This window comes from Hoplias malabaricus, chromosome 2, assembly GCF_029633855.1.
Source record: "Hoplias malabaricus isolate fHopMal1 chromosome 2, fHopMal1.hap1, whole genome shotgun sequence".
Taxonomy (NCBI): domain Eukaryota; kingdom Metazoa; phylum Chordata; class Actinopteri; order Characiformes; family Erythrinidae; genus Hoplias; species Hoplias malabaricus.
Window position 1 is genome coordinate 8,716,406 of NC_089801.1, and position 14,180 is coordinate 8,730,585.

Consider the following 14,180-nt stretch of genomic DNA (forward strand, 5'->3'; position numbering starts at 1 on the left):
AAATACATTTAAAGTAATTGATATAAAGATTTCTAGTTATTAATGGCTGAATATAGAGTAAATCTTTTTAAAATAAACAATAGAAATCACTGAAAAATACAACTCCTATCCATCAGTGTTTGGTGACTTTGTAACTTAATAAAGATTACACACCACATTCAGAAAGCTGTGATTTAGTTTTACAGTCCAAATCTTACAAGTGAAAGCTAGTCATAAACATACCACTGCCTGCGTGTAAAGATTATGACTAGCTATTGCTTATGGGCTTTCACTTAAGTCTGTTTTAATTAGTAATCAAATATTCCTTTTTCTTTTGTTTCAATTAAAAGAACACCTAAAGGACTTTTGAACATAATGCATTAATTTCTACGAAAAATATTGCGTTTTTTAAGTAGTTTTCTTTTCAACACAAAGAATTGGCATTAACTTTGAGGAAGTAAGTTAAATATCTTCCACTTTTCACTCCATATTTACAGCTGGATCTGAATTGTTTTAAATAGGGGGGGAAATAAGAGGTAGTACAATAAAACCTGTACAGCAAAGGAGTAATTCCTTGTAAAACAATGATGTTCCTAAGTGCAAATATCAGTAAAAGTGCAAACTATAAAGAGTCACACACTGCTCCTATTTCTTCATCCAAAGTCTTCCCCAGTGACGACGACGCCATTTGCAAGCTGGTTTTCAAGGATAATTGCGTCATCATCCTTAACAACAGAGAACGCTTAGAGTTAATACATGGAAGGAAGAGTTTTGCAGTCAGTTTTACACTATTTTCCATTTGCTCCTCATATCTCCTGAAATGAAGGGAACGAGAAGGAAAGTGACTTACCTCATACTTTTCTGTGTAGTCCTTCTCAGCACCTCTATAGGCTAGAACATGGATGAGGGTGTACACTCTGCAAAGGAGATATCAACAAAACTCAACATATGGCTCTATTAAAGAGGTTCACAAGCACAACGCAAACTGCATTCAAAGTTGACCAGAAGTGTAGAGTAATTTTCACCTGTGGTAGAGCATAGCCAGGAACTGGATCACAAGAAGAATGGCGAAAGACAGTAGGAACATCAAACTCAGTGGTTCCACCCTCAACGGTTCATCAGATAACGTGCCATTGGGGAAATATTTGGGAATCTGGATGCTGATGACATCATTGCCAATGGTTTGAAGGATAAACGTCGCCACAACCCACAGGACATTCACAATGAAATACAGAAAAACAGCCTGGAGGAGAACAAAACGTTTTATCAAGGTCCAACTTGGGAACTGCAGAGGTTAGATCTGTTCATGACAAACGTTTTAGTGATTATCAGATATCTACCTTGTTCCTTAGAGACTTCAACTCCCGCTCCACTTCTTCCTGGTGACCCTTTGGATCATTAATAGGTTCCAAGTAGCGTTCTATCAATTTGTTCCAGAAATCATTCTCATCCTGGTCAAGCATGGGGATAAAGGATAATCTTAGCTCAGCGGAAATAATAGACTTCACAAAACTATAACAATTGAATCTTTCAGATTTTTAAACATATGTAATGAGGGCTCATCCAACAATTCTTGGGAAACAAATGGTATCAGTAGGTAATTCGTTTGCTGCAGTAACAGCCACTGCTCTTCTAGAATGATTCACATGCATCCACATAAACTGCAAGATCAGATTCTGATGTAGCGTAATAAGATCTGGATCACACCACTCCAAGGTATTGATTGGAAGTTCATCACTCCAGAGAACACTGTTCCAACGCCCAATGCTGGTGGAATTTATAACCCTGTCGTTAATGCTTGGCACTGGGCTTGATGAACTGCAGCATTCATCGAGATTATAAAAGCTACGCACGCATACTTTTTAGACATAGAGTGCAGAGTATAGCCTTCGATTTTCTAAAACAGACTAATCAAGATTAACTCAGTAATCATGACAGCCCATCATTACCTCACTGAGTTTTATGACCTGAGGAGCCACCAAGGTCCTTTCAATGGCCCGTTTGACCCTGGCCTCCAGCCTCTTCTTCTGGTTGGTCTTTAGGGTCCTCCGAGCCGACTCATTCAGGGCATCCTGAAGCTCCTCCAGCTGACTGTCAGTTAGAATGTCCTCTGGTCCCACTTTGTTCTTCAGCTCCTCACTGACTGTGTCCGTCAGCATCAGCACAAGCTCCTCACACAAGTCTTCCTCGTTCTTGTTGCGGAGGGTGTACTTAATTTGCTCCTGCAGGTTTCTCTTCAGGTTTGCATAGGTGAGCTTCTTCAGAAATTCCTCTTTAACTGGCTTCACCCATTCTGTCAGGGCAAATAAAGGTAGAGAGCCAATACTGAGATGCAGTTGTAAAAGAAAACGAACTTAGTAGCAGATTTATTATAGACACATTGATTACATTGATATATGAAGTATTATTGCTATAAAAAGTGTGTATATAATCCTTAAACAAGAAAAACATTGCACTGAAATAGTTCCCCTTATATAAGAATAATTTACACAAATATACACCAATCAACTATGACACTGAAATGGCTTCCATTTCTACAGTCCATTTTATCAGCTCCACTGGACATACAGGTTCTACAATTACAGAGCGTAGTCCATGTGTTGCTCTGCATACTTTATTTACCACCTTTCGCCCTGTTCATCAATAGTAAAAAATAGTTTAAAAAAAGTATGCAGTGCAGCAGATCATAGAATTACAAATTGTACCTGTATGGTCTGTGAAGCTGATAAAATGGACAACGAGTTTAGAAATGAGCTTATTGTAATGTTGTGGCTGATGGTTAAACTGTTAAGCTGTAATAAATTATTTAAAACAATGTTTTTGGATAGTTTTCAAAACCATGAAAGACAAATTGTTCTAGAAATGGTTTCCTGCTGGGACTTTATCCAAGAGGTGTGTTTTACTGAAGTGAAACTTTCCAAACTGTAATAAACCTGGTTGGCACTTTGAGATTAACCAATGCATGTCTTTCAGAGACAAACATTTTGATTGTGCTTATTCAACAATAGAGATAGTTTGTCCCCTCTCTTTGCTGCTGTAGCGTCTAGTGAGATGGCTTTACACTACATGTTGGAACATAGCAGTGAACGTTTGATGGCCTTTGGCCATAAGAACATAAATGAGGTCTGGTACTGATGCTTTGATGAATATTTTCAATTAGAAATAGTGTTCTATCACTCTTTGGAATGTGCTAAAGTCAATCATTATTAAACTGCAAAGTGCACTTATCAATCTTGGGAGTGTTAACCCAAGTGTTCATAATGAACTGTGTACTCAACACAGATACTGCATGCTATAAACCCGAGTACCTATTTACTAATGGAGTATATCGATTTTGTTCCCTGTGCAGCCAGTGGCTGTGATTCAGTTTTAGACATACCACTCTCAGGGACAACCTCTTTTTCCTCCTCCTGATCATCGTATGCAAAGTTGTCATCATCGTCATCATCGACATCGTCATCATCATCATAGAACATGTCTCTTTTTTTCTCAGTGCTGCTGCTGCTCTCCCCCTCACTGTAAGGAAAGTCAGATATTTATATGTTCAGCCAACAAGGTGAATAAAACTTGCTTCAGTTCCATGTGTTTTTAGGTGTTTTCTACCTTTTATCAGAATCTGTGTCCAGGTCCTTATATTTGGAGAGACGTTTCTTTGGGTCTTCCTTCTTCGGAGAAACATCTTTGTTGTTTTCGACCGTTTGCTTGTCAGTTTTAGTGGGTTTTTCAGTGACTTGTGTGGTCATCTCCTTCATCTCAGTTTGAGCTTTTTGAGGGCTTGGATTAACAGCTTGCTGTATTTGCTGGAGGACTAAATTTTCTGTCTCTTGTGTGACCTGGATGTTCACATCCCAGCAGCAGAGGTGGCAGTTGCGGTCACACAGAACTCCTGTGTGTTTCTTCTGTTCTTTGTCCTTGTTGGACTCTCGCGTTCCCCAGGAGACGATGTGCATGTTCACCAGGGAGTAGATGGTAAGAAGGAGGTAGCCACTAGGAATGCAGATGAAGTACATGAGGCCGTAGACTATCATGCCAAACTCCATGGGATGAAGTAGTGCTGTGACCAGGTACAGGACAGTCATGGAGACTAGGAAGATACCAGTAGGTGTGATGAATGTGCCTTCTTTTATCATATCACCTGTGGACACATTAATAATGTTATGAGAACAAAACGTAGTATAATTTAGTATATATTAATTAAGGTTAACGGCATGGTGGCGCAGCAGGTAGTGTCGCAATCACACAGCTCCAGGGACCTGGAGGTTGTGGGTTCGATTCCTGCTCCGGGTGACTGTCTGTGAGGAGTTGGTGTGTTCTCCCTGTGTCCGTGTGGGTTTCCTCCGGGTGCTCCGGTTTCCTCACACGGTCCAAAAACACACGTTGGTAGGTGGATTGGCGACTCAAAAAGTGTCTGTAGGTATGAGTGTGTGAGTGAATGTGTGAGTGTGTGTATTGCCCAGTGAAGGACTGGCGCCCCCTCCAGGGTGTATTCCTGCCTTGCGCCCAATTATTCCAGGTAGGCTCTGGACCCACCCAGCAGTTACAGATAATGAATGAATGAATGAATAATTAAGGTTAATATAATAAAGATACTTTATTAATAAAGAATTAATATAATTAAGATTTAGGCCTCTCCAATTCTATTAATGATATTATGGACAGCAGCGGTGAAATACAAATGCAAATACAAGTCAAATTGGATTTCCAAATCACCGTTTTCTGTTTTCAATTTCCAATTTACATAAAGCAAACCGTACTTTGTGCTGCACCCAACAACCCTTATGTCAGCTCTTATGTAAGTTTTAAATAATGAACACTCACCAATAATGGAGAAGAAGGCTGCTGTCATCAGAAATGCATACAGGACACTTAGAATGGATGCTATGGTGAGCTGGAAGTTGGTTTTCGCCAGGAAACAAATGAGCATGTAAACAACTGGAGGTATGACAGCTATGATGATGGACAAAGTGCCAGAGATACCGAACACAAACTGGAAAGCCCCTAAAAGGAGAAACACAGAACTTTACAGAACACAGCATTTTGACCAACAATTGCTGTAATAAACATAATGTAAAGATGTGGTATTAAAGCACTACCAGCCAGCTCTGTGCAGCTCATTACAATGACAATTTATCCCCACTGTGTTGCTGGTTATCTACCATTATTCTACATAAAGTGTTTAGCAAGCAAGTAGTCAAACAAATAAAATATAAAAAATATAAAAACTCATATAACTATATAAACATAGAAGCAGAGATGGGAAATATATATAGAATTATGTTTCTTTCAAGAATTCAAGAACAATTTTTTATATAAAATGTGAGAGTATAAAGGACCTTTATATGATTGTGAATGATTTAGCAATGAGACACTAAAGCAGATAAAAAGAGCTGAGTGTCTTAAATCTCATGGTTAAAAAGGTGACTTGTCTACAGTTATCTTTTGTTCCTCATGTTTCAAAAGTACAAGGAACTACATGAAGTAATGAAACCATAAAAATGTGAATGACAAAAGGTGAAATGAGTTTATTACTTAACTTTTGGCAGAAACCCAGCCAAAAACGGTATGTCTATAAAATCCATCTGGCAGAACCTTAACGTCTTTTGGTGTTTCTTTGAACTATGTATCAGTGACATTATGTCGATACAAATAAATCCATCATTTGTACATCTGTCAACATGACAAGCCTCAAGTAATGTTATTACTTTAGCAAAGTCTTTAAATAAAGTACCTGATGTATTTTAGAGCCCTGTGACAGACTAGTGCACCGTCCAGGGTGTGTTCCTGACTTGCGCCTAATGATTGCAGATAGGATTCAGAGAATAACCGTGACCCTGATCAGGAGGAAGCACTTACTGAAGATGAAAGGATGAATGAATGTACTTTAGATCAGAGCCCTTAATTTATGAGCAGACTCAAATTACAATTCATCACATATTCAATGTCTCTACATTTGATTGTTGACTGAAATGTCGGTATTTCTTACATGGTTTTGCTCAACTGACACCTTTTTGCCTGTGAAAAGGAATTAATAAGGCGTAGATAATGAATGGTGAAATGTGCTTATTAGTTGGACTGGTATACAGTCAAATTTCAGCAACTGAACTAATGATCACTATAAATTTACATGTTATTTTGATTTAAACTGACATATTATACCTTCTCAACTTCCATATTTCAAATGCTTGTGTTGGAACAATACAGTCATTTGTTGTTTTAAACAAGGACCCCATGTGGGAGACCTACTCTTTGAAGCATAAACGGATATAAAACTATATTCTTTGTATTTATGTGATTTAATGCCTTCATTTCAAGGCTCACAGCAGCCAGACGATGTTGTTGTACCAGAGATTTAATTAACCCTATAAACATTATTGTATTTGTGATATTGTTATACCAACCTGCTACCATCAGGGTGACAGAAGCAGGTCCAAGAATAGAGGAAGCCACTGTGAAGATCTGGTAGAAGATGTAGAGCATAGATATGGAGGAGTTCCTCTTCACAGTCTCTTTTCCACTGTGCAGCAGGTCTAGTGTGTTGGCGAGGGTGGAGGGACCCCAGCGGCGTCGCTGGTTGTAGAACTCTTTAAACTCTTGAGGAGAGTTAGTGTAGGCATCAGAAGCAGCGTTGTACTCCACTCTCCAGCCCTGCTGCAACAGCAATGTGCACAGCCAGCGATCCTCACCTGAAAGAGTATTGTACATAAACTGATCTTTAAAATTATGTAGATCAAGATTTTGAACATTTGAGGGCTTGAAAATAATGTAATTTTGGGTCTTGGGGCATGCAGCTACATTAAAGATATGGCTGAGTCTCTTAAACCTCATGGCAAGAAGTTTGACTTTGGTATGTGGTGTTAAAAATACAGTTTTAGGCATTACAATTCTTTTTTGAAGTCTAATGAGATGCTTATTCGTATCCCTTTGAAATGAGGAAGACAGCAGGTTTACCTTGATCGTACTGGACATATTCCGAAGCTCTGGTAGCTTTGGTGGTATAACGTTTCAGAATGTTGTCGTCCATCAGAGCAGAGCCTCTGAACAGACTGAAGCATCCAGGACTGCACAGCACACAGCCGAACACATGCTCAGCTGTCTTCTGGAGCCAGTGACCCACAGCATACTCAAATTTCTGATACCACACCATTGGCCCTGCAGGTCAATACATTATACAGGTTTTGGGGTGTGGATCACGAGTCATGAATTTTGTTTGCTTTTCTATGTTTTACAAAGCTACACCTCCATTCACAAAAGTGTGGACAGGACAAAAATAAGCACACAGCTTCAAGAGGAACCAAATGTACACACTGTTAGATGATTGTTAACTAATGTCTTTATTCTATATATTATATACTATATACTTCTATATACTAAGAACATTAGTATTGGCTTAATAATTAAAGAATTGAAACTACTGACATTAGGGATAGTGGATTTTCTAATAAGTTATAGTATTAAATAGGCACTTAAATTACAATAAACTGCACAGCACAAGTTCTTACCCATTCCTGTTGGATGAATCCTTCCACAAGCAGCTCCCACATTGCCATACATTCGAAGTCTGTCAACCAGTAAAATCACAGCAGAGGGGTGGAAGTCTGTGTCTCCATCCAAAGCCAAGATATATACGTTTTCATCCGATATGTATTTCCTCTTACTGTCATTGCCGTAGTTTGGCAGAAGGTAGGCTTGTCCATCCAGAGATATCAGACTTGCACGGCAGGGGTTATTCTGCCTCTGTTAGTTAAATAATACAGAAAAATCAGGAATGGAAATAATCTTTTTTAGCTTACCGTATAATGTATCTGTATGCATGGAAATGTGGCCTCAGTAGAAGACACCGTAAGAGGAAACTTACTGTAATTTTTTGTGGATTTTTGACTATATATCCTTTCCAGCCCAGCAGGTAGTACATGTACATAATCTGCACAGAAAACATGTTCAATCACAATACATATATTAGCTATTTATAAATTAAGGACATTTTTATTTTTTGTAAATATGGCTGTGTCAAATGCAGTTTGGTTTCATGCGCTGCAAAAAAAAAATCTAAGCAAGTAAAATTTACTTGCAGCAGGTAGTGTCACAGTCACACAGCTCCAGGGACCTGGGGTTGTGGGTTCGATTCCCGCTCCGGGTGACTGTCTGTGAGGAGTGTGGTGTGTTCTCCCTGTGTCTGCGTGGGTTTTCTCCGGGTGCTCCGGTTTCCTCCCACAGTCCAAAAACACACGTTGGTAGGTGGATTGGTGACTCAAAAGTGTCCGTAGGTGTGAGTGTGTGAATGTGTGAGTGTGTGTTGCCCTGTGAAGGACTGGCGCCCCCTCCAGGGTGTATTCCCACCTTGCGCCCAATGATTCCAAGTAGGCTCTGGACCCACCGTGACCCTGAACTGGATAAGCACTTACAGATAATGGATGGGATGGATAGTCTAAATATCTAGTATTACTCATTTGGAAATTGTTGTAAGAATATAATATAGATAGATATTTATAAATAGATATTTTTTCTTAATTAAAAAAATAACAGAAAATGATGCTTAAAAGAAGCAAAAATATCTGCCAATGGAATAAGACACATTCTGTAGATAAAATGATTTAAAACAGGTAAAAATGAGTTAGAAATAAGTTGAATAATCGTATTATATTCTTACAACAATTTCCAAATGAGTAATACTAGATATTTAGACTAGATTTAAGTACATTTTACTTGCTTAGATTTCATTTTTTGCAGTGTGATCAAAATAAAGCGACACACATTGAAATACAAAATCCTGTATTTTTCCACCTCACCTGTGACCACCGCTTTTTGTTTCGGATCAACTCTTTGTCTTTGAGATGGATGTACAACATATTTCCCTCTGGCAGCACAAACTCTAGCCGTCCACCATATGGAGTTTCAATGATGGAGACCTCGTCTGGCTCTTTATTTGTGAACACTCTGAAGGGAACAGTAAAGTTTTGCAAGTCCAGTAAATAAAGCTGTAATGCAATTAAAAGTTATTAATGTTTGTAAAAAATGAACTGGGACAGGAGATAAGTTTCTTACCTGTACACCTCTGTGACCACATGTATTAGATCGTCCACATACGAATTTACCAGCTTTATTTCAGTATCTTTATCTTTCCTAAATGCATCATCCACATAAATATGACACTCAAAATCAAAATAATTGTTGTGTTCTTGTTTGGGATCACCTCTGTACCTGTCCAGCCTAAAGTCAAAGCAAGCACAGAACATATTATACACATTATACACCACACATAGCTAACATGCATATTATTTAAAATACATAAATAACAAAAAAAACATGTGAATAAGCAACATATGCCAGAACGTAATACCTGAACATTGAGGTGAGGATCTTAAGCATCTCATCGTATGTTTCGTGCCACATTGTTGCACACAGATAAATGACACAGTTCTCTGATTCATCATAACTAAAAGAAAAGAGAAGGAAAAAGAGAATATATATATATATATATATATATATATATATATATATATATATATATATATATATATATATATATAAGAACCCTTATGGTGTCAACATGTCAACAATGCCTTGGCATTGATCTAATAGACATTAATGACTGATAGCCTACAGTGGATTTGCTCAGGCATCATTAGTTTGGTGATTAGTAAAATGTAAGTACATTGCATATTTGTACTGACTGAATTAATATCATGGATCTTGTCATAAAGAAAAGGCACATTACCTTTCTAGGTTCTTCACTTTCATTTTGGTGTTAAGCAGCAGTGACTGATCGATGAAGGCCGATTCATACATGCGACGCACAAAGAGCTGGGAGGTCCTCTCGATTTTAGGCACCTTCATGTTCCAGACGTAGTAGGTGCAGGTAACCAGCCCCAGCCACATGCAGACCCCCTCAAGTGCAAGCATGGAGAAAGGCCAAAGTGCATAATGACTGTTTAGTGAGGTTCTACAGATGCTGTTGGAGATCTCCAGAAGCACCACGGGCGTACTGTTGATGTGCCGCAGCTTCTCAAGGCCAGCGCAAAAGTCCAAGAAGGGGTTGTTGATTGGTGTGTAGTTGACGTACACAATATGTACATCATCGTCCAAGATACCAGCTTTGGTCATGAACAGTGTTATGCCTAGGATCAACGTGACAGGGCCTGTCAAATACACAGGAAAAGCAAAGCTCATCCTGACTGCGTGGATTTTGCAGGCTACGACCCCAAACCAGTGGCAGGCAGCAGAGCAGAAGGCCTGGAGGAAAAAAATTCCAAGGCCTATCTGAAGGGCATCATAGTTGATATTTGAAAATGCTGTAAAGTTAATACGGGGGTTGGCAATCAGGCCATAATGCAGGAAATATATGCCAACAGTGATCACAATCCTCACCAGACTGGTAATCATGTAAACAAAGTCTCTGAAGCCATCTAATTCACTTAGCATTTCTTGAATGTTGTTGCTGGCCTGCAGGCAGTTCTCCCACCAGTTGAGTGAGATGAGCAGAGAGGCCAAAATTGCGATGCCCACGTACATGTAGCAGTTTTCGTCTTGTTCCAAGACGAAAGAGGATATTCGCACGTAGTAGTCGGTGGCCAGCAGGCTGTAGCCAATTATTACGAAGACCAGGGAGCAGATGGGGAAGATGAGCATCCAGCGTTCGGGCGAGAGACGGAAGACAATCTGCAGGATGGAGGTGACAATGCAGACCCCTCCGGAAATGAAGAGGTTGGTGAGCACATCAAACTGCGGCATCACGATTATAACCAACACTGCTGTCCCCACTGCAACCAGGGTCTCGATCCCCAGCATCTTTAACAAGAGATAAGACACGTGTACCACATACAACCATTAAATGTAAAGAATGGGGGGGAAATGACTTCAATTTCCACATTATTCCCAAGACTGAAAATACAGCTGTTCAGTGAAGACATACTACAGCTGAAAGCCTATACTGGGATTTGAACCCTATTTCTGGCCAATGCTTTCTGAATAAAGAACCGAAACGGTTATTTGTTTTTCTCTTGTACTTTTGGTGCCATTTCACATTTGCGAATATTTTGTGGATGAAAAATTACCCCCCAAAAAAACATAAAAAACAACAACTGAGATCTGTGCTGACGATTTTTGGATTACAGTTAATGTTAGGCTTATTATCAAAGTGAAATAAAGGTATAACTCCATAGGGATCATTAATAGTACATTCTTGTAACACGTATTATGACTTAAGATCAACTTAAACCCATTTAAAATCATCAGACATCAGTTGGGATCTAACATTTTGAATATAACTGCTGTTAATCAACTCACAATGCCCATGGTCTTCAGGTTGGGTGCGACATAACTTTTGAAGGCACATTTCCACAGACACTTGAGGAACACCAGCAGGTTGGGGGTCAGCACGATACACATCAACAGCAAGGTGTAGAACTGTTTGTCTGTAGGACTCCTTAGAGAATACGGACTGGCCAGTGTCACGAGTGTTAGCAAAGAACCCTGCAACGAGATTATACGTTTTTTTAAGTTACAATCATTTTGAATGGATTTAGCCGGACCTACACAGCCCTTGCGCATAACACATTTCTAATGTCTAATTTTGTTGTAGTTGCAGTTTCTACTCCTTTAAGAAGGCTTAACACAACACAGTTCCAGTGCTACACCGCCCAAAGCTCTTCCAGTTCACTTCCAGTACATTTAGGAACATTATACAAGTGTGTGCATATAGCGAATGTCTGTGTTCACAGTGGATCTCCTTAAAGTAGCTGAACTCGCTAAATATGATGGGTGTCTACAACGTTTTTGTATCTTAAACCACAACAGATAAGTCATTTTTCAGTTTCAGTAACAGCTACTAAATTATATGGTCTCCTTTATCAGCAGGTTTCTTAGGTTTCTGAGCTAGAATTTTCAGGAAGACACCAAAGATAAGAGAGTACAAAGTACCCAAGTCTCTGTCCCATCATAAATACTTTCATAACCATTGTATATTGCCTTGGAAACAATCAACATCTCCATATCAAGGCACAGGGAGCTTGGACTGTATAAACAGAAACAGGAGGGGCTTTCGGTTAGAAGGTTTGCTGGGCTGTACAGTAAGATATATAACAGTCAGAGAGGGATGATACAAGTTTATGTAACAAAATGCCATAGAGCTTTGAGTTATAATATAAACAATGACTTAAACCTACCTTGCTGATGACCGCGCTGGTCAGGACCAGTAGCCCCACCAACATGGCCATGAAGTACTGCATTACACGAAAACATGTTCTCTTCTTCTCTTTCTCTGCTCCAATGGGGTTCAGCTGAAAGGGATCCCATGTGTCCCTGTAAAAATCATCAGTATTAGCATTCATTTTTAGTTTGGGAAATACACACTCATTTCCTACTTGTCTCTCTCATAGTATTGTCACAAATTTCGTAGTCGCTGCCAATTCACTAATAGACACAATCTCTTCCCATACAATCAGTTATCAAATGCAACGTTCCCAGCTTTTAACAATTTAAGGTCTTTACTGAGAGATCATTTAGCTGGTAGGAGCGAAGAGCTTAAGAACATCCAGTGAAGATATGAAACATACATTATTTCACCTCCCAACCCAGATTTTTCTTATTGTTCTTAGAAAAAACAGGCACAAAATTGAAGCACATTAGGTGGGTGTTAGGTGGGAATAACCATCCATTACTAAGTCATTTTAAAGGTTTAAATTTCCTCTTATATAGTTCAAAATATTTAAATATGGGACATATTATTGGGGGTGGGGGAGGTCACATTTTCAGTGCATTAGCACATTAAATGTATCTGGAGCCTACCAACCCACAAACAGTGTAACAAGGCAATCGAGTCAGTTTTTGTGGACGAGACTGTGGACTTGTCCATCTCAATCACAGCGCTGGACCCGTGTTTATGTGAGAGCGCAAAGATGAGAGTTAACAGAGCAAAACCGGAGAAATAAGAATACTGATTATGTTCTCAAAAACGGGAATGGAGGAGAAGTAGAACCAAGCAAAATGACTAAAAACCAGAGATTCTATTCCTCACTCCTCACTTCTGGGCTCTCACGCTGAACTGAGCTGTGGCTCATTCTAATTCAAAGAAAAAGGTGCTGAAATCGATCGTCCTGAACAGGGCTGTTTAGACAGGGGAAGAACAGTGTAGTGGTGTTTGATCCTTGTAGTATTTTGACCAAAACATGTCACAGATGTTTTATTATGAAGCCGGAACTGTGTTCACTTGTTAAAAAATTAGTTTAACCCCTTTTCAAAGTTGTTATTTTCACTTATGTTCAATACAGTACCTGTGATTTATATTCTTTCATTGAATGAAAGATGTATCAAATGTAACACAAGCAAAATATTAATTGATAAGTTAGATAAGAGAAGGATAAGTTAGATTTGACTGTACCTGTGTCTAACCTCCCTCCTTTGACCTCTGTTCCTCAGTTCCTCCATGTCATCTGGCTATTCCATTAAATAATGAAGGAAAAATCAGAGATGACTTTCCTTAAGTCTGTGGCCGTGAGTTATCACTGGACTCTGAGTCCAGCCCCATTTACTGTACATAAGGCCATAAATAGGTACAAGGATCATCGGTGTGTACAGTCACACAGGGAAATCTACAGGAAATGAAAGGTCTGGATGTGAATGAAAAACTGATATCTTGTGACATTATAAATCATTGAAATGTGAAAATAAGTTATTAAATCTTTAACATATAATGCATATCCAGTTTAACAGTGTACAATGAGCAGTGAAGAAACAGAATGATTACTTGGAGACATGTCAATGAGACTGAAGTCAGTAACAGGAAACATCTCCAGAGTATGTGCTGAATTATATATATGTATACGAACATTCACTCTTTTTTGCAACTCACATTTTAGCTTTAATTTTGAGGTAATTATTAATGTATTATTTATTCATTCATTCATTCATTCATTATCTGTAAGCGCTTATCCAGTTCAGGGTCACGGTGGGTCCAGAGCCTACCTGGAATCACTGGGCGCAATCAATCAATCAATCAAATTTTATTTATATATCGCTTTTCACAACAAAAAGTCGTCACAAAGCAGCTTTACAGAGATCCGGGTCCAAGCCTCCTATGAGCAAGCCAGGGGCAACAGTGGCAAGGAAAAACTCCCTCAGCACACGAGGAAGAAACCTTGGAAGGAACCAAGACTCATACGGGGAACCCATCCTCCTCGGGTCGACACCGAAGACACAACAGAGAA

General features: G+C 39.1%; 1 protein-coding gene across 1 annotated transcript; it reads right to left on the reverse strand.

Moving 5' to 3' along the window:
- Positions 1-632: 632 nt before the first annotated feature.
- chs1 (chitin synthase 1) lies at positions 633-13,401 on the reverse strand. The gene is made up of 19 exons (XM_066650173.1): positions 13,355-13,401; positions 12,141-12,276; positions 11,263-11,448; positions 9,695-10,764; positions 9,317-9,412; positions 9,022-9,186; positions 8,766-8,913; positions 7,835-7,900; positions 7,479-7,713; positions 6,928-7,128; positions 6,378-6,662; positions 4,798-4,977; positions 3,583-4,114; positions 3,359-3,495; positions 1,929-2,272; positions 1,320-1,430; positions 1,005-1,222; positions 830-896; positions 633-704 (listed from the first exon to the last, which is right to left on the reverse strand). The coding sequence occupies exons 1-19, from the start codon at positions 13,399-13,401 to the stop codon at positions 633-635; spliced, it is 4,296 nt and encodes a 1,431-aa protein (XP_066506270.1).
- Positions 13,402-14,180: the final 779 nt, after the last annotated feature.